General features: G+C 50.4%; 10 protein-coding genes across 12 annotated transcripts; 4 read left to right on the top strand and 6 right to left on the bottom strand.

Annotated features, from left to right (window-relative positions):
• Nucleotides 1-62: 62 nt before the first annotated feature.
• FVEG_06845 (40S ribosomal protein S17) lies at nucleotides 63-2,282 on the bottom strand. The gene is made up of 3 exons (XM_018895271.1): nucleotides 1,990-2,282; nucleotides 1,726-1,926; nucleotides 63-1,669 (listed from the first exon to the last, which is right to left on the bottom strand). Exons 1-3 carry the CDS (start codon nucleotides 2,134-2,136, stop codon nucleotides 1,574-1,576), a joined length of 444 nt encoding a protein of 147 aa, XP_018752498.1. The 5' UTR covers nucleotides 2,137-2,282; the 3' UTR covers nucleotides 63-1,573.
• Nucleotides 237-1,658, top strand: FVEG_06846 (hypothetical protein). The gene has a single exon (XM_018895272.1). It carries the CDS (start codon nucleotides 381-383, stop codon nucleotides 1,182-1,184), a length of 804 nt encoding a protein of 267 aa, XP_018752499.1. The 5' UTR covers nucleotides 237-380; the 3' UTR covers nucleotides 1,185-1,658.
• Nucleotides 2,283-2,355: 73 nt separating the features above from the next.
• FVEG_06847 (hypothetical protein) lies at nucleotides 2,356-4,085 on the bottom strand. Its single transcript, XM_018895273.1, has one exon. It carries the CDS (start codon nucleotides 3,976-3,978, stop codon nucleotides 2,545-2,547), a length of 1,434 nt encoding a protein of 477 aa, XP_018752500.1. The 5' UTR covers nucleotides 3,979-4,085; the 3' UTR covers nucleotides 2,356-2,544.
• Nucleotides 4,086-4,210: 125 nt separating this feature from the next.
• On the top strand, nucleotides 4,211-5,907 carry FVEG_06848 (queuine tRNA-ribosyltransferase). Of its 2 annotated transcripts, XM_018895274.1 has the most exons (3): nucleotides 4,212-4,399; nucleotides 4,485-4,735; nucleotides 4,788-5,907. In XM_018895274.1, exons 1-3 carry the CDS (start codon nucleotides 4,316-4,318, stop codon nucleotides 5,701-5,703), a joined length of 1,251 nt encoding a protein of 416 aa, XP_018752501.1. In that variant the 5' UTR covers nucleotides 4,212-4,315; the 3' UTR covers nucleotides 5,704-5,907. The 2 variants fall into 2 exon arrangements, with proteins under 2 accessions (XP_018752502.1, XP_018752501.1); XM_018895275.1 differs by having other exon boundaries at nucleotides 4,211-4,735.
• FVEG_06849 (hypothetical protein) lies at nucleotides 5,675-7,729 on the bottom strand. The gene is made up of 4 exons (XM_018895276.1): nucleotides 6,776-7,729; nucleotides 6,460-6,721; nucleotides 6,306-6,412; nucleotides 5,675-6,257 (listed from the first exon to the last, which is right to left on the bottom strand). The coding sequence occupies exons 1-4, from the start codon at nucleotides 7,104-7,106 to the stop codon at nucleotides 5,956-5,958; spliced, it is 1,002 nt and encodes a 333-aa protein (XP_018752503.1). The 5' UTR covers nucleotides 7,107-7,729; the 3' UTR covers nucleotides 5,675-5,955.
• Nucleotides 7,730-9,796: 2,067 nt separating this feature from the next.
• Nucleotides 9,797-14,045, top strand: FVEG_06850 (histone deacetylase HOS3). The gene is made up of 2 exons (XM_018895277.1): nucleotides 9,797-12,456; nucleotides 12,505-14,045. The coding sequence occupies exons 1-2, from the start codon at nucleotides 10,051-10,053 to the stop codon at nucleotides 13,600-13,602; spliced, it is 3,504 nt and encodes a 1,167-aa protein (XP_018752504.1). The 5' UTR covers nucleotides 9,797-10,050; the 3' UTR covers nucleotides 13,603-14,045.
• Nucleotides 13,695-15,162, bottom strand: FVEG_06851 (histidinol-phosphatase (PHP family)). Its single transcript, XM_018895278.1, has 3 exons — nucleotides 14,803-15,162; nucleotides 14,209-14,751; nucleotides 13,695-14,144 (listed from the first exon to the last, which is right to left on the bottom strand). Exons 1-3 carry the CDS (start codon nucleotides 14,962-14,964, stop codon nucleotides 13,920-13,922), a joined length of 930 nt encoding a protein of 309 aa, XP_018752505.1. The 5' UTR covers nucleotides 14,965-15,162; the 3' UTR covers nucleotides 13,695-13,919.
• Nucleotides 15,163-15,186: 24 nt separating this feature from the next.
• Nucleotides 15,187-18,993, bottom strand: FVEG_06852 (hypothetical protein). Its single transcript, XM_018895279.1, has 2 exons — nucleotides 17,954-18,993; nucleotides 15,187-17,881 (listed from the first exon to the last, which is right to left on the bottom strand). Exons 1-2 carry the CDS (start codon nucleotides 18,657-18,659, stop codon nucleotides 15,495-15,497), a joined length of 3,093 nt encoding a protein of 1,030 aa, XP_018752506.1. The 5' UTR covers nucleotides 18,660-18,993; the 3' UTR covers nucleotides 15,187-15,494.
• A 1,181-nt stretch (nucleotides 18,994-20,174) lies between these two features.
• FVEG_15948 (hypothetical protein) lies at nucleotides 20,175-21,314 on the top strand (the record flags this gene model as incomplete). Its single annotated transcript, XM_018905176.1, has 2 exons — nucleotides 20,175-20,647; nucleotides 20,701-21,314. One exon carries the CDS (start codon nucleotides 20,175-20,177, stop codon nucleotides 20,481-20,483), a length of 309 nt encoding a protein of 102 aa, XP_018752507.1. The 3' UTR covers nucleotides 20,484-20,647; nucleotides 20,701-21,314.
• FVEG_06853 (hypothetical protein) lies at nucleotides 20,577-25,603 on the bottom strand. Of its 2 annotated transcripts, XM_018895281.1 has the most exons (3): nucleotides 24,911-25,603; nucleotides 24,712-24,765; nucleotides 20,577-24,660 (listed from the first exon to the last, which is right to left on the bottom strand). In XM_018895281.1, the coding sequence occupies exon 3, from the start codon at nucleotides 24,585-24,587 to the stop codon at nucleotides 21,420-21,422; it is 3,168 nt and encodes a 1,055-aa protein (XP_018752509.1). In that variant the 5' UTR covers nucleotides 24,588-24,660; nucleotides 24,712-24,765; nucleotides 24,911-25,603; the 3' UTR covers nucleotides 20,577-21,419. The 2 variants fall into 2 exon arrangements, with proteins under 2 accessions (XP_018752509.1, XP_018752508.1); XM_018895280.1 differs by having other exon boundaries at nucleotides 24,712-25,603.
• Nucleotides 25,604-26,675: the final 1,072 nt, after the last annotated feature.

Here is a 26,675-nt window from a genome sequence, read left to right on the forward strand (position 1 = left end):
ATGCCGTTTCTGTCATATAAATGTAACCAGATGAAAAAGTGACTGATGACTGTTCTTTGTTTGTGCTACAGTGCATCATCATAGGGATCCATGATGGAGAGACTTGAACCTTGTTTGATTGGCTGACTGGACTTTCAAGTCCCGAAGCCGTCACTTTAAACATTCACTGCCAGGCTATTCTTCAGCACTAACCTACATTCGTTATTTTGTCATCAGCCGATAGGGTCCAGTCGTTCTTCTGGCAGTCAGCCAGTCTCCCCTCCTTCAGTGGATTGCCACTTGTAAAACAGAAGCTAGCAGAGGTAGCGGGGCCATTTCTGGTTCTTTCTGAGCTCCAAATTCGAGTTATCCTTTTCTCAAGACCATAATACTCATTCATCATGGCCTCAACGTCTAAACAGCCCCCAAAGGGTATTCTGAAGAAGCCCAAGTCTATCAAAGAACGAAATGCCGACCCCAGAGAAATCGCCATAGAGCATGCCAAGATCATCCAACATCGTAAAGACCTTGAAGCAGAAATCCTCGACAGCTTGGTCCTCCTCTCCGAATACCCTCTCGTCCGCGAACAACCTTACAACGCCTCCAACCCTTCTCCATCTGATATCGCCGACTTCAAGGCTCATGTGCGACTCTTCCAACCTTCCGACTACGACGACCTCGTGATCGAGCGCAATGTGAACGAGCTTTGTGGTTACACCCTCTGCTCGCGACCACGAAGGAATACGGGCCCTGGCGGTCAATGGAAGATTTCCAACGGGAATATCATGAAGCGCGAGGACCTAGAAAAATGGTGCTCCAACCAGTGCGCCCGCCGCGCTCTTTATGTCAAGGTGCAGCTTAACGAGACAGCTGCCTGGGAGCGGGCAGGTATCCCAGATATTGAGATCGATTTACTCGACGAGGACAAATCGAAGGAAACAGAAGTCGACCGAGCTGCCCGAGAGCTGGGTCAGCTTAAGCTCGAGGAGCAAAGGCAAGCAGCTCGAGATGAAGCCGCTCTTGCTCTTGAACGAGGCGAACCAGATGCATCACAAAGCAAGAGCAAGAAGATGAATATCACACTGAAGGAAAATGATCCTAAAGCGCCATCCGCTTCATCTGACAAACCAGAAGTCTACGATGAACATTTACTCGTTGAGGGCTACAGAACAAAACTCAACCTGGAGGATAAGACGAAAGATTGATGAAATCAGGTTTTAGGTGTTCGTAGCATTTATTCGTAAGATAGGCGTTGGCGATTCGTGTATCATAGGCAGGGCCATAATAAGGATAGTAAGATACCCCATCATGACACTACTCAACACTCGTCGCATCGATGTAGACAATAACATCACAGTCCCTCGGCTCAGTTCCTGGAACGTGCGAACTGGCCTTGGGACAAGGTCATATTCACAGAAGTGAGGAGAGTAATTGGCGATCAAGCGTCATCTCTGGAGACATCCAGAGAATCGGCGACACCTTGGGGGTCGAAAGATCTTTCTTTGAGACCTATGCACTCACTGTCCTAGGACGCCAAGTAGTAAAACCCTGTAAATGCCAGACACCCATCATAATAATCCCAAATACCAATTTTTTAGTCGCGGCGAGGGCGGTCGCCGTATCGTCGTCCACCACGCTCGGGAACCTGCTGCTGAGTGACGGGGATGACGTTGACGGGGATAGACTCGAACTGCATTTATTGTTAGCACCTTGTCCAGTTTGTTCAAATCTCGGATGAGCACATACGCCAAGGTGCTTGAGGAGATCCTTGGTCTCGCCATCGACGTCGAGCTGGCCGCTCTCGGAGTTCTGGGTGAAGTCCAGAGCAGAGACCTCAGGAACGTACTGATCCTTGCGCTCACGCTCCTCCTCCTGAAGCTTGAAGGAGATACCGCGGACGGGTCCACGCTGAATTCGCTTCATCAAGTGGGTAGTGTAGCCGGCAATCTATAATTTTTCCTGAATTAGTCGCTGCCCTCGGTCGTATCTCGTCGAGCCGGTATTTCTAACCTTGTTGCGGAGGCGCTTGGAAGCAATGATAGCGATCTCATCACAGATACGCTTGTTGGTCTCGAAGTCCAGGGTGAGCTTGGGGTAGTAACGCTCAATGATGACCTTGGCGGACTTCTTGACAGTCTTGGTGCGAACGCGACCCATTTTGGCGGTATTGGACTGTTGGACGTTGGGCGATAGGTTTGAAGAAAGTCGCTGGTGTGAAATTTCCCGCTACAGCTAGAATTTTGGTGTTGAGTGGGTGGATCGCTCCTTCCTCAAAATTAACCCTAAGAAAAGTCACGTGTACAATTTTCGCTTAGCTAATATAATTTAGTGGATCATTCTACTGCACGATTGGCTCGAAACATTACGCATTTATTATGCAAGCTTGCATTCATTTTCATAACATATTTGTAGTGTAAGTCCTGGCAACAGACCAGCAGATGTAACCTGGGTAATTGCTTCAATTCTATTTGTACAGTTGTTTGGTACATATCTTCTCCCAATATCAGAGAAAGTAAATGACATTGATATACATCGCCTCAGCCCCTCATCCATAACTCATGCACTTTATTGCTTGTTGTCGTTATCAAGGCCGTAGTTCTTGGAGCTGCTCACAGCATCATCTTGGGGAGTAGGAGCAGTCTCATCACCAATGAGCTCTTTAGCGACACGCTCGGCTCGCCAAGGGTCAGCTCCTTCACTCGTTTTCTTGACTGTTTGCTTTGTCGCATTGTACACTTTAGCACGGCCCTGAGCTTCTCTAGCAACAAGTTGGGCCTCAGTGTTGGCCTCTCGGAGTTGCAGCACGACCTTTCCACTAGGGTCGATTGTTGCAGTCTCGGGGCTTACATATGCCTTGGCACCACCGAAGGTCGTTGTGTCAAGGTGTGTAATACCAGTAAGCATCTTCTTGTTCTGCGAAACCCTTTGGCGGGAGTCTCTGGTATTGAACTCGTTGTCTCCAGGGGGAGAGTCGGCCACGAAACCACCAACACCAAGTTTGGCAGGTGAGGGGCCTTGTCTGGGGTAAACTACTCGAGAGAGTACAGGAGTGCGCTGTTTTTGAGGTCCATAGACAGGGTGGTTCTCCATGAAGGAGTTCGTCCTCAAATAACTAATGCCAGCAGAGGGATGGCTAGGAGGAGGTCCAGACTTTCCGTAAGGACTCTCAGCAGCGGCATTGTCTCCAGCGGCGAGGAAGGTCTGGATAATGCCAACAGGCTGGCCAAGAGGAGCAAGGTCAAGGAACTTGGAGACCAGGCCATACAGTGTAGCACGATCACTTCGCAAAGACCGCACATAGTCTGTGAACTGATCCTCGGTGATGTCTTTAGGCCGGATTTTTTCTGGCGCGGCGTTGCCCCGTTCCATGGCAGCCGTGGCTCGTTTCGAGTTTAGAGATTCAGCAAGTCTCGTTTTGAGTAGCTCTCTGAACTGAGCTCGCTGAGGTCGTACCTTTTTGTTGAGATATGCCATAAAATCGCCCTCAGTCATCCTGGCCAGCCACGGTCCTCTAAACTTCCATCGCTTATCATCAACTCGTCCTTGGCGATACTCGGTAAAATCGAGGTCCTCCTCGAATACGGATTTTCGCCAAGCATCATTCTTCACAGCTATGCCGCTTCTCTCGTTTCCTTTGGGGATCGAAAGGGGAATTCGCATTTCCTGAAACTTCTCAAGAGAAAGAGTATGGTCGGCAGCAGAGGCGAAATCAGTAACGCTCTCGATAGAATCGACCTGATTGACTCGGATCAAGGGTGTTGAGCTCGTTAAGGTGGACTTGAGAGGAAATGGTCGCTTGAAACCCCAGTCGCCCTTTTCACGGGACGAGAGAGGAGATGTGATGGACTGGTGCTGCGGGTATTGTCGTGTCATCGTGGGGGACTTGTGATCGCCAATATGCAAGTTTGTCGATTGAGGCTCGGGTAGTGGCTTTGGGAGGGAGAATAGTCGAGAAGATCTCAACAATGCCCCTCCGGGCGAAACAGCGCGAGACCTCATTTCGACTCAGAGACCGTTTGGCGACCTCAATTGGCTTGCCGTTCTGGTATCTTCCTGTCGAGCAGTATCCGGGCGTATAGCTGAAGTCGACGAAAATTCGCTGGAGGTTGAAGCTTGGGCGTGATCTACCGATAATGGCCCGGAGCGTGCCTCATTGACCAATCAGCTCAGCACTTGGATCTTCTTCTGACAGCACTGAGCCCCACTGAAACCCTGTCTCTCATTGATACAACTTCCATTTTATTCAAAAACCCAGTCAAGCGACTAACACGACGAAGAGGAGAAGAGCGTTTTCTTATTTTTCTTCTTCGATTGTGGCATATTTGGGCTAAAGCAGATGCAAGCGATCAAGAGGATGGCGTCATCATCAAACATTTACAAGTCACCTGCCTTGACGCACGAGCTTGTCGCAAAATGCTCCGTGAGTCTTACAGTGGTGATGGCTTCACTCAGCCGATGAAGCAAGGGTCGAAGGGTCTAAGACTAATACATATATTTATACGTAGACAACAAGAGCCCGAGCATCAATATTGACTCTTCCTCATGGCGTCGTGCAACTTCCTATGTTCATGCCTGTTGCAACTCAAGCGTCTCTAAAGGGCATCACCCCTGAACAGCTTGAAGAGACTGGTTGCCGTTTATGTCTAAACAACACCTATCACCTCGGCTTAAAACCAGGACAAGAGGTCTTGGATGCGATAGGCGGAGCGCATAAACTTCAAGGATGGAACCACAATATTCTGACTGACAGTGGAGGGCAAGTTTTTCTCTATGTTGGTGAGAAGTCCCGGACTAACTTTGGCTTCTAGATTCCAGATGGTCAGTTTGCTAAAGCTTGCAACTATTACTGAGAAAGGTGTCGAATTTCTGAGCCCGCATGATGGAACACCCATGTTACTTACACCTGAGCATTCCATGTCACTGCAAAACAGCATCGGCAGTGACATTATGATGCAGCTGGACGACGTCCTTGTCACAACCTCTCCCGACAAAGCACGTATGCGTGAAGCCATGGAGCGAAGTGTGCGCTGGTTAGATCGATGCATTGCTGCTCATAAGAAACCTGAGACCCAAAATCTCTTCTGCATTATCCAGGGAGGTCTTGATCTCGATATGCGACGAGAATGCTGTCGCGAGATGTTGGCCCGTGATACACCAGGTATCGCCATTGGTGGACTGAGTGGTGGCGAGGCGAAGGCTGATTACTGCAGAGTTGTAGCAGCTTGCACAGAACTGCTCCCCGACCTGAAGCCGCGGTACGTCATGGGCATTGGCTACCCTGAAGATCTGGTCGTGAGCGTTGCGCTGGGAGCCGACATGTTCGATTGTGTGTGGCCAACAAGAACAGCCCGATTTGGCAATGCAGTCACAAAACATGGCGTCTTGAACATCCGTAACAAGAAATATGCTACTGATTTCGGACCTGTCGAGGAGGGTTGCAACTGCATGGTCTGCAAGCCAACCGCTGATGGTGGGATGGGCGTCACTCGAGCATTTGTCCACCACAACGCCTCAAAAGAGACGGTGGCGGCGCATTTGCTGACCATTCACAATGTCTACTATCAATTGAACCTTATGCGGCAAATCAGGGAGGCCATTATGGAGAATCGATTCCCTACATTTGTGCGACAGTTTTTTGCTTGGCTTTATGCGGATAAAACAGAGTATCCCGAATGGGCAGTTGGAGCATTGAAGGGGGTCAACATCGATTTGACAACGGAATAGAAGGCATATACAGCAATCAAGAGGCGCTGGTAGATAAAAAAAAAAGTGAATTATGAATCACGAATATGATTCTATATACGAAAGCGCTTCAAATGCCAAGGATATCCTGATAAGACTGCGCATTGTTCATGAGTTTCCCTACAGCACTTCATTAAATAACCCGGATAAGTCGTTAGATCCACTACATCTTCTCGGAAATTGAACCTCATGAATAAGTTTGGTCGCTTCTCGGTTCAATCATCACAAGCCATCTTACAGAGCAATAGCCAGAGCAGCAACGGCAGCGAGGACAGAGCCGACGCCGACACGGGCGGAAGAAGCGCTGTTGCCGCTGTCGCCACTGTTGGAAGGCTGAGCAGGAACTGTGACTGTGATGGCACCCAAGTTCTCGCTGGTGGAGGCATCATTGTCAGAGGCTCCAGTCTGGCGAGAACCGGAGTCCTCGGTGGTGTTGGCCTCGTCGGTCTCGCTGGATCCGGAGTCTTGGGTGCGGGTGACAGAGGGAGAGCAGACGTCGTCGAAGCGGTCGCAGAAAGTAGCAAGGTTCTTGGCGACTATTGTCGGGTTAGTCTACGCTCAGATCGTTTCAGTGAGGCACATACCAGAGTAGGCGGTCTTGGGCTCGCCAGTACGGGCCCAGTCAGCGCAAGTGGAAGCATACTTGTCGAGCTCATCAGTCCAGGTGCGGCGGGAACCAGAGCCACGGCAGCTTATAAATTGTCAGTCTGTCAATTTTCGTGTAAGTGAATAACTTACCAGTAGCACTCGGCCTGCTCTCTGGGAGGAAGCTCAGTGAATTGGCGATCCTCAGCTGTGCAAGAAGTGAAGATATCGAGCATGTACAAACAGGCTGCAGCGTATGTCTGCTCAGCAGGGCTGGTGGCGGAAGTAATGGTAGAGAGATCTTCATCGTCTGAAGTTGCTGTAGGACGGCTATCGCTGACAGAACCACCACTGCCACCAGAACCACCAGTACATCTGGCGTTCAATCTGCAAGCACTGTACAGAGTACCATAAGCTAAAACAGCTTGTTAGCACATCTCCTGTCGTCATGGCCAGAAGCAAGACTCACCTTCGTATTGAGAGGTGTTCTCAGGAGCCTCATCCTCTAGGTAGTTGGAGCAGACTGAGTAAAGAGGAGCAGCGTTGCTGCGTCCATCACAGCATGCGCAAGCCATGAGAGCTGAAGGATCAGCAGTGGCAGCAGCGTCGAGACCACCAACAGAAGAAACACAGTCCTGGACAATCCCAACAGCTTGCTGGCAGGTCGAGTATTCGGGGTCGGTAGGGTTGATGGCGTTGTTCTGGAAGACACGAGGACCCAGACCGAGGGCAGCAAAAGGCATTGATGTGATCTGAGCAGCAGCACCACTGGCCAGGACGGAAAGAACAGCACCCTTCATTGTGAGGATTGTGTATTCGAGATAATGAAACTGGTGAGAGTCGGATGTCTTGAGACAATGTTAGGGGTCGATGTCAAGTCCAAAGCAAGACAGCCACTTCTACAGATGAATATGAGCGAAAAGCAGCATTTCCTTCAAAAAGCAATCCTCGGGCATGAAGGGCCGACAGTCGGGAATTTATTCACGACACCAACCGGGCCTGAGCTGAACAGAGCTTCCCTTTTCTTTCCAGGGTCGGCTCATCGCCTCGCTCCATTGACAAACACAGACTCCAGACACACAGGACGCTAGGAAGCTTGCGGACAGGGTGATGAGCTAGCTCCGGGCTTCACGCAGCCACGAGGCAAAATCTCCAGGTGTTCTGGGGTCAAGATGGCCAATTAGCATGGGCGCCATGGTGCGGCTGAGATGTGATTAGCAGGATCTTTCTGAACTGCACGTAGAAATTTGGTGGTCAACGTTGCCGTCGCCTCTTAGATGCAGAGTCGCAACGGCTGGAGATAGACCAGGGGTGCCCTGCAACTGGGGACGATTCACGAAAGAGGAGTGGAGGAAAAAGCCACTCGGCTTGAGATGTTTAACACTCTGAGCTAACTAGCTAGCCCAGATAAAGTCGACAAGGCTTTGCAAGGGCTTCAGGTGGCCCAAGCAAAAGGACCCCAGCTCGTCCACCCAAGGACGTTGAATGTCAGGACGATGAGAGTCTGGGAGAGATTGCAATGCCGTTCTCCGCTCGCATTGTCTGGGCAGACGTAAACAATGTGTTAAATCTATTGGCTTGGCAAAATCCAGGGTATCAATTTGCTGATGCTGTGTCTCCTACAGAGAGCGAGAGAAGTCTAAGGGGCCCGCATCGCACACTTGCACAGCATCTTTTGGCGTTTTTGTGAGCACATCGTTGGATGTAGAGCCTGGAGGATGTACGCCCCTGCCGATGGGCAGATTATGGCTGCATCATTAGCATCAAATATCACTGAGTAGGTACGTACTATTACTCAGTGGCTTGATCCGAGGAGTATATTCCAAGATCAGCCTTGATCCATATTCAGAGCTTCAGCTTTCATACCAGCATAGGTCATAAATACAGTGAAGGAAATTCCTCGACCTGAAGCTCTGGTATGGATGGACATGACCTCGTAAATCGCTCAGCCCTGTTAGTGATGCAAGGCACTACGAATTTAACCATTTAGTCATAACGGGAAGTTTATTTTAAAGCTCATTTTGTTGCTGACCACTAACAAGGAGGTAGTACGGATACTCGGAGCTCATTTTGAGATCAGAGGCGCCTACCGACTTGCAGCATGCCACTCACTCTCAATTCAATCTATTGAAGCCTAATCGGAGTTGTCGGCATCTCAGGCAGTTTAGTTTAGTTCTGCCCTCCATATCGGTTGGATGTCTGCCAAGTTGGGATGAGAAGAGACAACAAACAGTGGCTTTCATCCGCATCCGCATCCGCATCCTAGCGTACTTGTACAGTTTGTAGTAGCGCATCCTTCAAAACGCCCGACCAAGCGGAAACAAAGTCAGCCTAGCGAAAGAGTCAGGACCGTCGATAGTGGACCAGAAATGTCTCGGCAACATGGGGCGATTGGGACTGGGGTCATTTTAAATGTGAGGGGTCCAGTTGTCGAGGGCCACGAGGGACCTTGATTGAAGAAGAAATGAATTTCCGCGACTGGAGAAAACTCGCTGTCTTTGTTAGCGGTGAGTCCGCCGTTTCGTTTCTTGCTCGCCCAGGTTACTCAGTTGAGCTTGGGTCAACACATCCATGTCACTCTTGGCTTGGGCTTGAGTGCATACATAACTTCTACAGGTGTGATCTAGACTTGGCCGACATAACGGCAAAGTGCTGTCTGTCTAATGGTGTCTGTGAGGCTGTGTCATTGGCAACCATTTAATCTCGTATTCTTAGACTGTTAGCTCTAAATACTGGGGATGAAGTTATCGACGGCTGTGACTAGCTCTTTGTTTGTTGGCCACTCAGCTGATAATCAGGTAAATTGATTAGGTAGCTTCGATCAAGATCTGGTAGGTACATAATTTATCGCTGACTTTAATTTATCTGATCTTCCAGAGCTTCCGAACCAACAGCTAAAAACATGCAGCCTACAAACAGAGACCAACAATCTACGGATACACACGGATATAAGTCCTGGGTATACCACTGCCACTATGAAACTTTGACATCTGCAATATGTGAATCACTATATATTATTTAGAACGTATTATTATTCTAGACGAGATGAATCTTATCCCTCAAGATGGTCTTATATTTAGAGAGCACTCAGCAGTCGGAAGTCGACATGTTTGCTGCCGTTCTGTGCGACAAATATTCAGGGGTTGATGAGTTGTTACCGTAACTACGGATACCTGCCTGTCTCTTTCAATCTTGTCATTTTGTATTCCGCTCATGATAGACTTTGCTGTGGGTTTAAAGGCCTGAGAAATTTCTCCTTAATGTCGCTATAGCAAAACACAATCTCGCTCAGTTGTCTGCTCTATTTATTATAAACGTCGTGAACCCCTCCAATTGAAAGCGTACAGTAACTCACTGTTGTTTACTAGCACGCCGAATGCGGTAATGTCCAAAACACAACAGCGTCATAAACTCCAACCACGTGATCCCAACGCGTTACTACAGACGCGATCTGGTCCCTGAACAAGGGGGCAAAGACGTCACCCACCGACATCCACATCCACATCCACATCTCCATCGCAAAAAGGTTCAGGCCCAAGCACAAGCTTCAAGGACTTAGATTTAGAGGACCTGCAGCTGGAGCTATTTCAAAGGCGACCAAAGGGGCCAGTTGGCTCTGACTTTTACCTCGTCTTCGCCCCATACCGTAACTTACTTTACCTCCACTGCCTTGGTCAACCCCGCTACTCTTTGTTTCATACCATTTCGTCTTATCGGTATTCCTCATCCGTCGACTTCAGCCTCATGGCTTCGCCAAACCGCCCATCGCTGTCGGTTAGGCGACAGTCTTCCGCACGGAACCTCAGACAGCCCGAACATGACGACTTAACTCAGTCCTTGAACCAACTCTCCATCTCCACTTCGCCCGGCAGAGCTCCGTCCCGCCTCTCCTCCGAACCAGCTTCTCCATTCCGCTCATCGGGTCGTCGCACGTCGCAGTCGCCTGCGCCAAATGCTCGGGTTCTGTCCCGTAGCCCGTCCCGGACTCGTGAAGCTTCTCGGGACACACCTACACTACTACGAAAGGCGTCTATGAACTCGCTGCGCTCCTCTAACGGTATCGGGCCAGGTTCGACCCCTTCGAGACGTTCCAGCGTGGTGCATCACATATCACCAACTCAGGCCAAGTCGCCTCTGTCATCTACTCCTCCTGTGCTGGAGAAACCCCGACCAACTGCGATTTCCATTGCACATGACAATCTCAGTGACGAGTTGCAGGCGCATCATGGCGCAACATCCACTCGCCCAACCCAGATGATCGTAGTGCTAAACGATGCCGTCTATGGACATCGCTTCTCCCGACCCCGAACTTCTCGTGCCGCTCTCAGTACTATCGTCGAACGCCCGGAACGAATAAAGGCAGCTGTGTTGGGTATATCTGCAGCGTATGTCCGCTTGGGTGGAAGACATTCTGAGGGTGAATATCCGCTTCATCCTAAAAGAGAGGCTGAGGATATTCATGGCATCCCATTCCGGATACAAAAGACAGAACGTAGACTTTCTCTTTTGTCACCAGCTGTTGTAAATGTGCATGGGACAAAATGGATGGAAGAACTCAAAATGATGTGCGATGCAGCCGAATCGAAGCTTGCAATGGGGGGCAAGGAGTTGCAGAGACCACAGATGAACAGAGGGGCTGAGAAAGCTGACAAGTTCCACGAAGGTGATCTCTACCTTTGCTCAGAGTCTTTGGACGCCATGGAGGGTGCTCTGGGGGCTGTCTGCGAAGCCATTGACACTGTTTTTGGTCCCGGACCTCAGCGGGCCTTTGTTGGCGTGCGACCTCCCGGCCACCATTGTTCCGCCTCCTATCCTTCAGGCTTCTGTTGGGTCAACAATGTTCATGTTGGTATCATGCATGCAGCTCTCAACCATGGGCTCACGCATGCTGCGATCATTGACTTTGATCTTCATCATGGTGATGGTTCTCAAGCCATTACATGGCAGCACAATTCTCGAGGAAACAATGCTGCTAAGAATGCGGCAGCATGGAAGAAGTCTTCGATTGGCTACTTCAGTTTGCACGACATCAACTCGTATCCGTGTGAAATGGGCGATGAAGAAAAGGTTAGAAGCGCCAGTATCTGTATCGACAACGCACACGGACAAACTGTTTGGAATGTCCATCTGGAGCCTTGGAAATCTGAGGAGGAGTTCTGGAAACTCTACGAGACCAGGTATATTGTGCTCTTGGACAAGGTAAGAAACTATCTCAAGAACCAGGCGGAGCGATTGAGAGAATTCAACTTGCCTCCGAAGGCTGCCATCTTCTTCTCTGCTGGCTTTGATGCCAGTGAATGGGAGAGCGCAGGAATGCAGCGTCACAAGGTCAACGTGCCAACAGAATTCTATGCCCGTATTGCCCAGGATGTCGTCAAATTGGCCGCTGAAGAAGGGCTTCACGTTGATGGTCGAGTTATCAGCGTGCTAGAAGGCGGCTATAGCGATCGAGCTTTGTGCTCTGGTATTCTAAGCCATCTCAGTGGGCTCGCTGGAGATCAAACCTACGCTCAAGAGCCAGACAATGTTGGCCGTCTTGGTGTCGAAATGGGACAGAAGATTGGATCCCTTTCAGGGGAAATGTCATACAGTTTCGAGCAAAAGCCGTCATTGGACTCTGTTCATGCTTACGACCCATCGTGGTGGTCGCCATCCCATTTGGATGAGCTCGAGGCTTTGATGGAGGTTCCAGATGGTCCAGCCAAGAAGCCGCAGAGCGCTACTCTCCCAACCTACTTCTCACCAACACAGGCATCCACGGCTAAGGTCTCAGATCCCATCAAGATGCGACGTAGTTTGTCCAACTTGGGTGCATCTATAACCAGGCCTCCATCACCACCTCCGCCAGAAGTTCCTTGGGCCATTGCAGTCCATGAGCTCAGCAAGCTCCTGATTCCCTCTAGTCGTCAAACCGATAGCTGCAAGCCTGAGGAACTGAACGCAGAGGCAAGCAAGGCGAGACGAGATCGCCAATCAATAATCATGGGCATTGACCCAAACCCTCTTGCTACTTCTTCTTCGCGCCCAACCTCGCGCATGTCTCTGCGTGAGAGGAGAGCCAAGGCAGCACCTACTCCCGAGCCAACCTCTGAAAAGACAACCACAAGCCGCAGAAGAACAATGGGCGCTGCCCCCATCTCTTCAGACAAGGTTAGTCATAAACTATCATGTGACGAAGCAAAGCTAACTCCTGCAAAGGCGGTTGCGCGCGGTGTCTCCTCGAGGACAAACAGTGGTGAGCCGGCAGTGAGGAGGACCAGTCGTCGTCTTAGTGAGATCCCGGCATCCCTCACAACAAGAGATGTATCACCAGGTGAAGCAGATCGGCCTGAGGTAGTAGAACACGCTCGTACAGTCCCCAACTCGCCCATGGCTACGAAATCAGTTGCCAACACCAATCCTCCGGTCAAGAAGGCAAGAACTTCTACTGCCCCTCGCAAGGAGCCTGCGCCAAGAGCGCCTCGGGGTACCAAGAAAGCTACTACTACCGCTGGCCCTTCGCGACCTGCCACAGCTACACAGAAAGCCAAGTCGCCAGTCAAGGCTTCGAAGAAGGACGGTGCATCTAGCGCGGGTGGCGATGATATTGACAGCCTCACCTCTGGTATGAAGAAGATTCGTATCAACCTGATCACTCAGTCTCAGAAGGAAGCCAAAGAGCGAGCTCGCCTTGAAGCTGAGAAAGCCAAGGGCAAAGAATCTTCTATCACATACAAGCCTGCCACGACATCTTCCAGTACTGAGCATCCATCATCAGTCACTGACCATAGCCAGACCCCTGTCAGTGCTTCCGTCGAGGCGCATGATATCTCTCCTACTCAACCTGCACCGGGTAATGCCCGCATCCCTTCACCACCTACCACTGCCTCTTCGAGAAGAATCATGTCTCCCTCACAAGAACAATACGCTTTCGAATCCACTGCGCAAGTCACTCAGCTGATGTCTCCTCCTCTGAGTTCTCCTGCCATCCCCTCTGTTTCCGTACACCCTAGCACGGATGCAGATGATATCTTTGTTCCCTACCAACCCGAAGGCCCTGCGCCTGAGTCCGTTGCTCAGAGCGAGCCTTTGAAGTGGCTTCCACCTAATGTACCAACTTCATCTGAGCAAACGCCTGCCGCGACACCTAGCCCGGCCAAGAAGAGTAATCTTTTCCAATACACTTCCGGTGGTATTCCATTTGCCCCTCGCCCGGGACAGGGACCAAGTGAGCTCAAGCACGCGGAGCAGGGTGTTAAGCCAGAGCCGAAGTCGCCGAAGTCTATCGAGGAGATTCCCGAGACGCCTCAGCATTAAAGACGTTTGCTAGTTCTCTTGGACATTTGTTCTTCTGATGTATGGCGAATGGCTGTCAGATCTTTCATATCGCTGCTTTGGAGAGTAGGATACAGGTGGGAGATGATACCCCAAATTTTGTTGCCATGGTGTTTCTTTTTCTATCAGAGCTTTACAACACATCCTTGTCATGTATGGATGTAGTCTTCTTCGCGATACCCTATTCCTCTTCCTTCTGGATCAGACCTCTTGTTGTCTTGCTCTATACTTCTAGTCGTGTTTAATCTATGACGTTATGGCTTTCTATTCTAAACCAACAGCCCTACCATATGTATTTTTTATGGGAAATTCTCACGGAACACGCTCAGAGGAACACTGACTTCCTCGACAGTAGCTCTTTTCGTCCCATCCACGCCAGAGTTAGGTGTTCTCTTGAGACACCAAACCTCCTTGATGCCCAGACTCTCGAGATAAGTGACTGTTCGGGCATAGTTGGTGGCAACCTGTGCAATACCATGACTGTCATCGCAAAAAGTGAACTTGCCTCCCAATTTAATCCATTCCTATGAATAGTCAGCATTTACTCGGGTATATCCCACATGAATGAGATAGATGGTGTCAACTGACCTCGGCAATTATCCTACCAGGATAAGGTTCAGCAAGTCCCTTTCTCAATCCCGCGCTGTTAACCTCAAGCCATCCATCCTGTTCCCTCGCAAGAGCCAGATTTCGCAGGATGCGTTCCCAAACGCCCTTCCACTGCCGAACATCTCGGGCTGGATCCTCGCTCATCAACCGCACGAGATCAAAGTGTCCTACGACGCGCGGTCGCAGCTCCTTGAGCATGTCGTACTGAAGATCGTAGTAATCCTCATAGAGCGACTCTTCAGTCTTGCGACTGCTTGCTTCACGAGCTGTGGCAAACATCTCCTTGTTGTAGTCAATGGGAGTGCTGTGAACGTAATGCACTGAGCCGATGAAGTAATCAATGATGGGATGCTCAGCGAGTTTGCGAACGTGAGCTGCGCAGTTTGGACGGATAAACTCAGCCTCGAAGCCAATGAGGATATGAATCTGTGAGGCATACTCGCGCTGAAGACGCTGAGCTTCTGCAAGGTATGCTTCATGACGAGGAGGGAGAGCTTCTAGAGCAGCTTGAGGGTTATCGAGCTGTGGTATGTTAGACAGTGTATGACTGATAAGCTAGATGATGACACGAACCTCTTCGGGGTAGAGATCACGTAGATCGTAGCGAGGCATGTGCTCTGTGAATCCAATGGTCTTGTAGCCAACAGAAATAGCATGTTTGACGATATCTTCGAGTTGGTCTTTGGCATGGCCAGGGCAGAACTCGCCAGAATGTGAGTGTAATGTAAACGCCATGATATGTCGAGTTACGTATTAGACTGCGATGTGAAGATGGATAGAAAGATAGATGGGAGAAAGATAAGAATAACCACGAATCCCAGGAGACCAATTCTTTTTAAACTGAGATTAGCATCGTCTAGGAGTTACCATGTAAAACGAGTGGGTGGTTTGGCTGAGTTTTTAAAGACTCATCAATTTCAAGACTCTTCAAACTTGCTTTGATAATTAAATTCATGGCTGAGAAGCTGGGCAGGGCAGAGTCTCCACAATTCCCCAGTTTCTGGTTACTCAAATAGGCTTATTTTTCAACCACATGCACGAATACTCCATCATTACTTGCCAAGATGTTTCCGAGCCTTGCAAGACCTCGTGTATTCACAACATGACAAGTTCATGTACAGTTGTACCATAATAGATATACCAACAAGTTCGCAATTTCCAACCAATCGCTTCCTTCCAACGCCATGCATTCCCAAATCCACTAACAAAACCCAACTTTCAACTTTGTATAATATAATTCAAGATCCATGCCGAGGCTATCACTTTCACGACTTTTCATATGTCGCAACATCCCCGTAAGAGTATACCCCAGGCGCCATACTAATGTATCGCCCAGGAACCATTCCCCCGCTCTTATCAGCACTTGTTTGCGAGATCATTGGTGGTCTCGCTGCTTTTCCTTCGTCCTGCACGATCCCGATACCGTAGCTTCGGGTTCCCGCGGCCCCCTTACTCCATCCAAGATGAAACGTCCTTCGACGAAGGCATCGCGCTAAATCGTCATCTTCCATCCATTCTGCTCCGTCTGGTAAGCGCCACCACAATGTTGAGTCTGCAAGAAGACTTGCTTGAGCGGCAATACTACCGGGGCTCTTGCTCAGAGTCCCCAGAGATGCCGTCCGTAGCGAAAGGAGTCCGAATGCGAGCGTAAAGCCTAGTAACCCGATGAGGACAAAGCTTTGCACACTTCTTTGCATCAGACGCGGCAGAACATAGTCAACCGAGGCTGGAATATCGGTTGGAGAACCATCACGAGCACGGAGCTTAGATGACAAGGGCCGTCGTATCAAGTCACTATTGATTGCCTGCGCAGCAAGGATTCCATGCAGTTGACGAATCGCTTGAGAAACTGAATTCTGTCTCTCGGGCATCGCAATACGCTCCAAAGTTGTCTGCAACCTCGAGAGCACCAAGGTACGAAAGAATGCATCGAGTCCGTTCAAGGTTCTGTTATCAGCACCAACGTTATCGAGTGCTTCATAAACACTCGTGATATCCGCCGTCACATCCGAAGGCGTCTCACTCGATGCATTCACAATGGGAATAGCATTCGTGTTGATTGACAGGTCCTCAGTGCGGAATGTTGTCAAGACATCAACGTCGACAACCGATGAATTGCACATCATGACGGAAATCATACCGTCATCTGAACAGCTACCCCAAATATACTTGAGGGAGTATTTGGAAGAGAGTTGCGAGCATGAAGACGCAACAAGTGCAGTTCGAGATTGATCAGATCCGCAGATGGGCTGCTTCGTGGATCCTCCCAATGGTACACATTGCCAATCCACACCCTCACCTCCATAAAGAGATATCGTCTCGCAGGTGAGCTTGCCCCTTAGGCTCGGGACTGTGGCCACAAGTTCTGTGTTTGGAAGTGGCCACTCGCTTGGATGATCGACAAGCGAAACCTCTGGGAGAGCGACATCCTCCCAAGTCCATCTCGGGTACTTGGGAGTTTCCCTTAGGACCACATTTTCGATTGTATCGCTATCGATGGCGGTGCTCAGCGATTTAGTTGTCGATACAAACTGCGACTCTGGTCGAAGTTCAAGATTGGCCCTTTGTGGCATCTGAGAAACAGCAAACAGCCCCGCAGTAAAGATTGGCATCAACCAGCCAAGCATCGAGGTGCACTTGGCAAGGAAAACCGCCCAATCCTGGTTCTTCATGGCCTTTCCCGCTGTATGCAGACCAAACTCGTTCATGTATGTGAGTCCCAAAGACTCCTGAAATCGGCATTTCGAGTTGGTGAGCTTCAAGAACGGGGCAAGGCGTCGGTTGTCGATATCGATTCGGGTCCAGAAGACGGCAAGAGCGGCAAAGATTATGGTTGGTAGACAGGTCCAAACAATGAATATGCTATCATCGACTTCTAGGCCATTCTCGTTTCCTTTCAAGTTATAAATGACAGAGATTCCAACAATCAATGCAACAGAAATAGCAATACTGATGAGCTTGGTACGGGTGACTTGTGTCCATGGCTGGTATGTCCCCGTGGCCTCCTCAGGTCGGTTGGAAGGGTTCATGCCTAGGGCACCACTTCCTCCACCATGTTGTCTAAGCTGAAACATTCCCTCAGGTCGGCGTCCGGGTTGTTTGAGTTCCGTGGTATACCATGAGCCTGCCAACCTACCAGCAACAGCATTCATATCTGCATGTCCAGTTCCGGATAGTCGCGAGAGAAATTGCTGGCTACTTGTTAGAAGCGCCGCAGTTCCGGCGGGAGAAGTAGGGTCTCGAGGCGCAATACCTCGAGGCGATGGTGCATGGTACAACATGGGAAGAAGTACACCAGAAATGATGAGGAATACGCCAACCATAGCATGAAGGACACCAAGCCTGGCTCGGAGTCTGGTAGTGCTATCGACATAGATTTCGGCGTGAAAGACGGCAGTAGAAAGAACGATCTGAGCACGCAGGAGAAGCTTGATAATAATGGATGCAACGACAAGATGGTGGCGGTTTCGAAATGCTTTAGTTAATACTTGAAAGCTCCCAAGGCTGGGATAGTCGAGTAGAATAGTCCGGTGAGCTTGCTTGCGGCGAGTTTCGTCAACAGTCGTTGGTCGGCGATCAAGAACAATCCATGGCATATAAAGCAATGCTTGAGCTTCGACTCTTGCCCATAGAATGGCCATAATAGAAACAACTTGGTATATGTGAGCACTTAGACGGAAGAAGATCCCAAACACACAGAGTAAGGACCCTGACGATCACTCACCAACAACGGGTCCAAAAGTCCACAGACCCTTGAGGCTGCTGTCAACTTCATTATTGGAAAGCCACCACTTCACTACCTCACCAATTACAGCCAGCATTATGGACACACCAATGAATATGCTGGTCACTCTTCGGCGCAACCACCAAGGCCTCCAGCCATTGTTGAGGGGGACCTCTGTAGCATCTAGATTATCGGTTCCACGGCTTGCATCGCCCCACGATCCAGGTGTATGAGGCGGCGTGTCAAAGTAAGGCGTCTCGAGAACTGTTTCCATCATATTGGATGCCTTCATCGATATTCGAGGGTCTGTGGCGGCTGTTGCGCCAGACATACGCGGTGAGCTGAAGCCATCGCTGGTAGGAGAATTAGGGAATTGCCCCCTCTGTAATGGACCTGGACTCGGTGGGTAGAATGGACTGAGAGGAAAGCCAGGACTCGAGGGACTGTTGAGAGATTGGAAACTGGCTGGACTGAGCGGACTTGAAGGGCTTCTTGGGCCAGGTGATACCCTTGCGATGGGCGGCGAGAGAAGAGGTTGAGGAATTAGACGGGCTGTAGAGTTGGTGGGCTGTGAGGAAGGATGTCGGATATAACTAAGGCCGGATGATGATGCTGTATATCTGGAGTCGTCGTAGGGACCAACAACGATCTTGTCGTGATCGGCGTCAGATGGTGGCATACCCATGGAATTCCATGGTACAGCCATGTTTTGTCACTGCAGCGACTGAAGACCTATTAAGAGAAAAGAGGGGAGAGAGAGTCTAAGTTAGGCGATAAGCCTCGAGACATGACCCATAAGGTGAACCTCGAGAAGTGAGGTTATTCAGTGATTAGTAGTTGGTGATGATCAACTATAGAAACGAACGACAGTATGAAACGAGCGTGAGTAATCGAGAGAATCTAAGGTAAGGTAAGATAATGGACAAGGCAAGGAAGGAAGGAAGGAAGAAGTGGATTAGGAATACATCAAGATATCGGACAGAGGAAAGGAAAGAGCAAACGTCAAATCGGCTCGTTGTTGCCGCGCCACGCCACTCTAGATCCTTTAGACCTACGGATACAAATACTACTCTCCCCTCACTCATAAAAGTCACAGTCACAGTCACAACCTTCACGCCAGCAAATAATGCATTTACATACATACAAACTCAACCTAAGCGCCGCATTATGGTGCTATATTGGGTCGATAGTCTCTAAATCCTCGTCCATAAACTGCTCTCAACCCCTGAAGAGGGCCCCTCACCTCCACCATCCGCGTGCAAGAGCTTACATGCCATGCCCAAGAAGAGCAGAGCAATGCGACTCTAGCAGGATAGAACCAGACTAGTATTAGACAAGCTGACGCTCACTAAACAGCCTGATCTGATCCTTCTCTCCTCTTCAGCTCGGCATCTCCATCTTCAACTGAATCAACCGTCCAAGGCTTACGCCATCAAACTTTTGGTCCACCGTTATAACCGCGTCGTTACCTGATCTAACTACGGTGCGGTACCTGCAGACTCGCTGAGCTAGCATCGTGAAAGCAAATCATCCATCGAAGCCTATCCGTAGACTGGTCTGATTTCCCCTCTTCTTATTTTAGCTCACTGGCCCCCAGGCTCATAGAGGAGAAGCCGGAGTAGCCAAGCTTCGCTTCTTTGTCTAGAACTCTTAGATGCAACTGTCTCCGGCGCTTGGCTGTTTCTTAACTCCAACAAGAGTTCAATATAACGGCGTTATCTTTTCCTCCCACTTTCTTTTCTCTTACCATTGATGTCTTCTTCGATAGTTTGCGACGCCACGCGTCAAAATCTTCAAAACGGCCCCTGAACTCTCCGGATGAACGTACTGGGTTGCTAGTATTTATCACGTTAGTAAAAGAGAGACGAGAGGAACAAAACAGAGCAAAAATCTCCGTAGTCTGCCCACGCAAGGTCAAGAAGCAGCTAAAAGGCCTCGACAGACAAGACAGGAAATATGATATATCATGCGAGATGCAGGGTTTGCACATGATGAGTCTGGACTCATGTTGATAATCAACCTGGCCTGTCTTGACAAAGCCTGAATCCAAGAAGAGACAAGCAATGCTCCCAAGTCCCAAGACTGAGAATCGAGTCTAATCAACCCCTGTCCCTGACCCCCAGTCCCCGAGCGCCGCACCGTTGGCGCCGTCGCCGTAGCGTGGCCGACCGTCAGGGTTTAATGCAAGGGGAAATTACTCTTTCGACAAGTCAATCGCCACATGCGGGAAGCCCGCTGCAAATGTCTTAGAAGCTCCGTCCAAAGACGCTCATTTACACATGAAAAGTCTATTAGCGATAAAGTTTGTACGTCACCAGGTATAGCTCAGCCAAGGATCATTCCCTTAGACAGAGATCACGTAAAAATGGCCGTGGTGAGCATGCAGAGTATCTCGTCCGAGCAATCCGCGCCCAATAGACTCGGCATATCAGCCTTATCTAGACAACGATGTAACCTCTCAACACACCAAACCTGGCAAGCTGCACGCCAAAGGGGGATCACGAGCATCGCGGGTAGTGACATGGCCTAAATATGCACGCAAGATCATACCGCAGATGATTGTCAGGTTTAATCGAGAGAACCGAAGCTACTGTACAGAGTAAAACGGGACATACTGAAAGATTGGCTAGTCAATGTTTGGAGATATCAATACGAACATTTGCATGAGACAGGCAAGACATAGAGCATTCACGAGTATCCATTTCTTTCTTTAATTGGATTTCTTTGGCTTCTAACGTTTTCAAAAGTCTGAACAACACCACCGCTTCCCATCGCTCTCCTCAGAAGTGATAAAAAGGCATACAAGTCATGGACCAAACACACCGAAAATAGTCCTGTTATATACAAGTTGACATGTATTCTATCATCCAGAACCTGCTCTCATTGTCTGCTGCCCGGTCCCGAAACGCCTGTCTAGGTAGATAGCCAAGCTTTTCACCTTCTCCCCGTTGTCCCTTGCCTCGCCATCCCTCCTCTTACACATCGACAACTCAATTCCTCCACGACAAGATACAATAAACAATGACAAGAGAAAAGAAAGGTCAAAAGCATTAAAAAAAAAAAAAGGTTGGCCAGGTCGCCAGGATGGAGCCGAACGAATAAGTAAAAGGGACGTGGGGGCTCTACCCCTTTGGAGGCGTCAGGCGTGAAGGGGAAATGATGTAGGGCCGGGGCAGCCGACCTGTAAGTCTATAATGAAGAGCAAGGCTCATGCCGCATCGTCGTCTCAACATGATGATGAAGAAAGAGCATGGTGAAAGGAAACATTTCGAGTTGGGGTTGCTCATGTCGAGCGATTTTCGTAGTGACTAGCTGATCACCGCGTCGTAGTGGTAGGGTAGTCATCACAATCCACCTGAAGGGTATCGAAGTGTTGTTTAATAAAAAAAATGGTGCACTGGTGAAAAGGTATAGATTTTTTTGGTGTATGGTTTGAGGGCGATCAGCCGTCTGGGTGTGATTTGGATCAGTTCCATCCAAGAGAGTTCTCAGCAGCAACAGGCGCAGAGATGTACGCTGTTCGTGCAGAGTTACCCATGCCACTGCGTCCACTGCCATGGCTGTCACGGCCGCCAGGACGAACCTGGCCTTGCTCAGCATGTGTTGCGCCATATGCCGAGAAGTCACGGCTCATCAAAGCACCTCCCATGAGAGCAGGGCTGCCGTTACCGGTGTACTGCATCTCAGAAGAACGCTGGCTGCTGCCAATGGAACTAGCACGGCGGTGGCCCTGTTGCTTCTTGCGCTTGTATCGTCGGGCGACCAAGAACATAGCAGCACCATACATGACACTGAGACCAACAGCGCCAACAGCAATACCAGCAGTGGTGGCCTTCTGCTTGGCAGACTTGTCACCTTCGCCACTGTTACCGAAGACATCGCCGTTGCCACTATTGGCATCATCCGAGTTACCATTATCTGTGTTATTGTCGGTGTCCGAGTCACCAAAGATGTCAATCTTGGTGTTGATGACGGAGGTCAGGTTACGGACGATCTCAAGATCATTGTTGTACAATGGCGAGTTGGGGGTGATGAGGTCAGCCTGGAGACTGTCGATCATGTTCTCGGGATAATGGATCTTGGCGAGAGCAGTGATATATCCCCACTGGGACTGTGTGTCGAGAGGAACAATCTTGCTAACGAGAATGCGGTCCTTGGAGAAGCCACCAGCATCAGCAAGACCCTTGGGGAGGTACTTGAAAAGCTGAGCAGCTGCGACAGTGTTACGAGCCAGGAACTTGTAGTTAAAAGGGAACAAGAAACCCAGCTGGATGGGAACAGAGCCTTCAGGGATAGGCTTGTTGGGATCGTTAGGAAGGATAACACGGGGAATGTTAGCAGGAAGGCCGGTGGAGGTTGAAGTCTCAGTCGGCTGCGAAGGCTGTGCGGGGATAGATGTAGGCTCGAAGACAATGGTGGTGGGCAGCCAGTTGTTGGTGTTGGTGAGGGTGGCAGTGGGTCGGATGCTGGTAACAGGAACAGCAGCTGTGGGAACCAGAGTAGTAGGCTCAGGCTCAGGCCTGGTCTCGGTCTCAACAGGAGGTTGCGAAGTGGGCGCAACTGAAGGCTGCTCATCTGTGGGGGCAACAGCAGAGGTCTGCTCGCCTTCGGTCGCAGGAGCGCTTTGAGTCTCAACGTCAGTAGCAGGCTTGGTAGGCTCAACGGTAGCAGTGCCATTGGTTTCCGCATCAGTCTCAGTGGCAGGGCTGCCAGTAGGAACAGAGCCAGAAGCTGTGTCAACAGGCTTGGTGGCAGGTTCAGTAGCAGGCTCAGTAGCAGGCGCTGTGGTGTTTCCTGAGGGCTCATTGGTGGGAGCTCCAGTAGGAATAGCACTTTGAGTGATGTTTGTTGGCTCCTCAGTGGCGACGCTGGTAGGCTCGGGGGCACCAGTAGTCTGAGGCTCACCCGTAACATTAGGGATGGTCTCCGTTCCGTTGATAGGCTCGCTGGTAGGCTCAGGCGTAACATCAATACCAGATGTCACTTCAGGCACAGTTGTGTTGGGAGCATCAGTAGGTGCAACACTGCCAGTTTGGGGAAACTTGGTGTTGGGGTCCAGGAATGAAGTAACGTCCGGGGAACCGCTTTCAGACTTTTCAGGGAGAGAAGCAGTTGTAGGTACCACAGGTGAAACAGTGACCGGGCTTGAGGCCTCAGGAACAGCAGATGTGACATCGGTAGGAACAGGAAGGATATTGGTAGGATCGGGCAGAATGCTGGTAGGGATGATCTCAGCAGGGCCAGTGGTCTCAGGCTCGGTTGAAGGAGCAGCGGAAACAGTCTGCTCAGAACCATTGGGGGAAGCAGAGGTAGGCTGGCTGTCAACAGGAGCTGAAGATTCCTCAGGAGACGTGGTCTTGACATCAGGCTGGTTGGGCAAGACGGAGCTCAGAAGAGTCTCAACGGGGTCAAGCAGACCATCCTTGGAAGTCTCACCAGTCTTAGGGGCGGCGGTGGTCTCGTCAGCCGGAGGGCTGAAGGTTGGGAGAGTCTGACCATCAGTTTGGGGCTTAGAGGCATCACGCTGAGGATCCTTGGTGGGTTTTCCAGTCTCCTCGGGTTGAGAGATGGACTCAGTCTGGTCAGCCGTAGGGTCCTTGGTCTTGGAGTCGGCGGGCTCAGCAAGAACCGAAGACAACAGAGTCTCGACGGGATCAAGAAGGCCCTTGCTAGTGGGAGCAGGCTTCTCCACCGCTGGGCTTGTGGTCTCCGGCTCAGCGGGCTTAGCAGTCTCGGTCTCGACGGGAGCTGACTGAGTCTCCTTCTCGCTGTCGGTCTTGGGCTTCTCGGTGGTTTCAACTGCTGGCTCCTCGGTCTTAGTCTCCTTCTTAGAGTCGGAAGCAACGGGGAGCACAGATGTCAAGATGCTCTCGACCGGATCGAGAAGGCCCTTAGTAGCACTGGGCTTCTCAGTCTTGGACTCGACTGGTTTCTCGGTCTTGGTTTCAACGACAGCGGGCTCGGTCACGGTCTCGACGGGGACAGGCGCCTCGGTCTTAGTCTCGACGACAGGCTTCTTTTCAGGAGTCTTGGCAGATGAAGATTCCTCAACAGCAGGTGCTGTGGTAGCTGCGGGCTTGGTCTCCTCCTTAGGCTTCTCAGTGGTAGCAGGTTTGGCAACGACATCGGAAGTGGCGACAGGCTTCGTCTCCTCCTTCTTCGGTGCCTCGGTCGAAGGCTCCTTGACCGCATCTGCTGTCGTCTTGGCGGGTTCAGCTGCTGTCTTTGATGTGACGATACCACTGGGTGCTAGGAGAATGCCAGTATCGGCTTCTGTGGGAGCGTCGGTCGAGGCAGCAAGTTCGGTGGTCAGGGCCTCGCTTGTTGTTGGCTGAATGATGAGAGCTGGTGCGCTGGCACTAGGTCCAGACTTCTTGAAGCCCAGAGGTAGTGTTGGGTCGAAGTTGACGCCATCCTCCTGGCTCGCTTGTTTTCGGCTGTTCTTGTCAATCAGGCTCTTGATGAACGAATCAGCAGGCTCCCGCTTCTCTATCACAGGAGCTGGTTGGTTTTCTGGTGCATTGTTCCCGACTTCTCGCTTGACTTGTCGAGGGATGTACATGCGTGGTCGGTTTGCTTCGACAACAGAGGAAGAGGCCAGAGCCAAGGCAACAATCAAGTTCTTTGCGTGCATTGTTGATACTGTTTGGTGGTTGAGACTGAGTATTTACAGTGTTGAGGATCGGATTGGGTGGATGATGAGTATGCTGGACCTATTGTCAGATTGAACCCTTTGGTCTCTATGTCGCCAGACTCACTGTCAGGAATAAGTTTCAGCGAATGTACTTGACTATTAGGTCAACGAGTGTAATCTGTTTAGTCGTATTAGTTGTCGTCCTGTGCCATGATCCGTTGTGTAGTCCGGTATCCGCCCTCTCCTTCACCACATTATTCCTTTCCAGATGTCGAAACTCGGGACACCACAGCCATACAACACGGAACTAAAGTCCAACTCACATATAGTTTGCGTAGAGCGTATGTATATGCGATTCCAAAATCAATTCAAAAGAGTGACTGACGAAATATCGTCAAATGTGATTCAAAACCGACGCGTGTCGTTCAGATTAGGATCCGTTACGGGATTGTTCCTTCAGGTGTCGTAGTCTAGGCAGATTGTCGGTTTGGCGAGGGATGTTATTAAATCAATCGTTACGTCGACATTTGCTGATTAGATTGCTAGAACCTCCAGAGGTCCTACTGGCAGCCAGACTCCGTTCGTGGTAGGTGAAAGGAGCGTGAGGGAGTCAGAGTCGTAAACGGGTCTCGCGAGGGATCGGCTTGCAGACGCAGAAGCGCTGTCGAGAATCGAGAGTGACGGTCGACGACGCCTTGGATGCTTGTCGATTGGAGGTGAGGTCGGGTGTGGAGAGAAAACGAGGGAAGGGGAAGGAGAGTAAAGGTAGGTATGTAAGTACTAGATGTAAGAAAAGGCTGGAGAAAAGAAGGGACAGCGACAGGGCCAACGAGCGAGTGAGCAAGCAAGTACAGTCCGTAACCAAGCAGGCAATGGAAGGAAAAGAAGGAATGAAGGCGAATGGGGAGATGGGAAGGGCATGGAAACACGACAGGGACAAGGGGACGAGGATCAAGGGGGTGTGACCCAGGACCACCAACATCAACACCAAGCACCCAGCATGGGTCCACCGTCCATGTGGATGAGAGAGGGATCATTCAGGCAGTGAGCCACTGAGTGCAGATGCAGATGGCCTCTGATGGAACTGAACTGGGACTGAGATGCACCTAACTCAACATGGATAGTGAGCGGGCACTCGTCCCTTCGTGCAATGCCTAAAACCTCCACTGCCAGTCTTTTTTTTAGCACCCGGATCATTGACTGAGCGTTGAGAATGAACCTGAACCAGAGCCAGGGCGACCAGCACGGCTTCGTGCTCCGCACTGCCATTTCAGGTGGACCTGGACCTGGGCCTGAAGAGACGAACAAACTACAAAGGAGAGGACACCATCCACACCAACCCCCTTGACATTGAGCAAATGGTACAAGAGATCCTGCTGCACAAGGGATGTACCAGGCAGTTGAGTACGAGGTATTCTCCTACCACCAAGACGCAGAATGGCTCAGTTGAGAAAATGCAGCGTCACCTCTGGGAATGCTTCAGCGCCTCCGTCTGCTGTTGTTGGAATTTCTCGGGAGCTACCGTAAAGCCAACCAACCGTATTCCTCAAGGAGGCTGCATTCGCAAACGCCTTCCACCGTTGATCGCACCCGTTGAAAGTTCCTGACGGCTTCGGTCAGAGGCGCCAAAGACTGCTTGAACCCCTTCAAGCCTCGGACTGCCAATGCACAACGAGCCACGCTACTTGCGATAGCGGTTTGGCTAGCGGCAAGTAAAGCCAGCACAACCGCCAACTTGAAATTGCGCACCTAACAGAACGGGGCTTGGTGGGTGTGCAGCTTGTGCCTGTAGGGGGTTTTGAGTCCGTGAACGACGAGCCAGGGTGTGGCTGAGATTGCTTTGTTGCAGCGACACACCATCGAAAAGAGAATGATATCAATACTTGGACACGGCACAGTTGACTCAATTCATTCTGTCTGCTGCTGCTGCTGTCAACAATAACAAGATAAGCTACCTATAGAGTGCGAGTCCGTGGTACTCCTCTCCTCAGCAATGTGCCCCATATGTTGAACGTTGGAGAACCGGTATGCTGAAGGGCAATGGTGAGGCAGAAAGTAAACACTCAGTGACATGATTTGCCCAGCGTA

Source organism: Fusarium verticillioides, chromosome 7 (genome assembly GCF_000149555.1).
Source record: "Fusarium verticillioides 7600 chromosome 7, whole genome shotgun sequence".
NCBI classification, from domain to species: Eukaryota; Fungi; Ascomycota; class Sordariomycetes; order Hypocreales; family Nectriaceae; genus Fusarium; species Fusarium verticillioides.

Bases quoted from the DNA above. Each gene is read 5' to 3' on its own strand.
- FVEG_06849 (XM_018895276.1), bottom strand. From the start codon at position 7,106: ATGAAGGGTGCTGTTCTTTCCGTCCTGGCCAGTGGTGCTGCTGCTCAG. The intron at 6,722-6,775 runs GTGAGTCTTGCT...AAGCTGTTTTAG, and splicing joins GAACACCTCTCAATACGAAG to CTTATGGTACTCTGTACAGT. The intron at 6,258-6,305 runs GTATGTGCCTCA...ACCCGACAATAG, and splicing joins GCCCAAGACCGCCTACTCTG to TCGCCAAGAACCTTGCTACT.
- FVEG_06848 (XM_018895274.1), top strand. From the start codon at position 4,316: ATGCAAGCGATCAAGAGGATGGCGTCATCATCAAACATTTACAAGTCA. The intron at 4,400-4,484 runs GTGAGTCTTACA...ATTTATACGTAG, and splicing joins AGCTTGTCGCAAAATGCTCC to ACAACAAGAGCCCGAGCATC. The intron at 4,736-4,787 runs GCAAGTTTTTCT...TTTGGCTTCTAG, and splicing joins ATTCTGACTGACAGTGGAGG to ATTCCAGATGGTCAGTTTGC.
- FVEG_06853 (XM_018895281.1), bottom strand. From the start codon at position 24,587: ATGCACGCAAAGAACTTGATTGTTGCCTTGGCTCTGGCCTCTTCCTCT.
- FVEG_06851 (XM_018895278.1), bottom strand. From the start codon at position 14,964: ATGGCGTTTACATTACACTCACATTCTGGCGAGTTCTGCCCTGGCCAT. The intron at 14,752-14,802 runs GTTCGTGTCATC...AACATACCACAG, and splicing joins GTGATCTCTACCCCGAAGAG to CTCGATAACCCTCAAGCTGC. The intron at 14,145-14,208 runs GTCAGTTGACAC...GACTATTCATAG, and splicing joins CTGGTAGGATAATTGCCGAG to GAATGGATTAAATTGGGAGG.
- FVEG_06850 (XM_018895277.1), top strand. From the start codon at position 10,051: ATGGCTTCGCCAAACCGCCCATCGCTGTCGGTTAGGCGACAGTCTTCC. The intron at 12,457-12,504 runs GTTAGTCATAAA...ACTCCTGCAAAG, and splicing joins CCCCCATCTCTTCAGACAAG to GCGGTTGCGCGCGGTGTCTC.
- FVEG_06847 (XM_018895273.1), bottom strand. From the start codon at position 3,978: ATGAGGTCTCGCGCTGTTTCGCCCGGAGGGGCATTGTTGAGATCTTCT.
- FVEG_06846 (XM_018895272.1), top strand. From the start codon at position 381: ATGGCCTCAACGTCTAAACAGCCCCCAAAGGGTATTCTGAAGAAGCCC.
- FVEG_06852 (XM_018895279.1), bottom strand. From the start codon at position 18,659: ATGGCTGTACCATGGAATTCCATGGGTATGCCACCATCTGACGCCGAT. The intron at 17,882-17,953 runs GTGAGTGATCGT...ACATATACCAAG, and splicing joins GACTTTTGGACCCGTTGTTG to TTGTTTCTATTATGGCCATT.
- FVEG_06845 (XM_018895271.1), bottom strand. From the start codon at position 2,136: ATGGGTCGCGTTCGCACCAAGACTGTCAAGAAGTCCGCCAAGGTCATC. The intron at 1,927-1,989 runs GTTAGAAATACC...GAAAAATTATAG, and splicing joins CCAAGCGCCTCCGCAACAAG to ATTGCCGGCTACACTACCCA. The intron at 1,670-1,725 runs GTATGTGCTCAT...CAATAAATGCAG, and splicing joins ATCTCCTCAAGCACCTTGGC to TTCGAGTCTATCCCCGTCAA.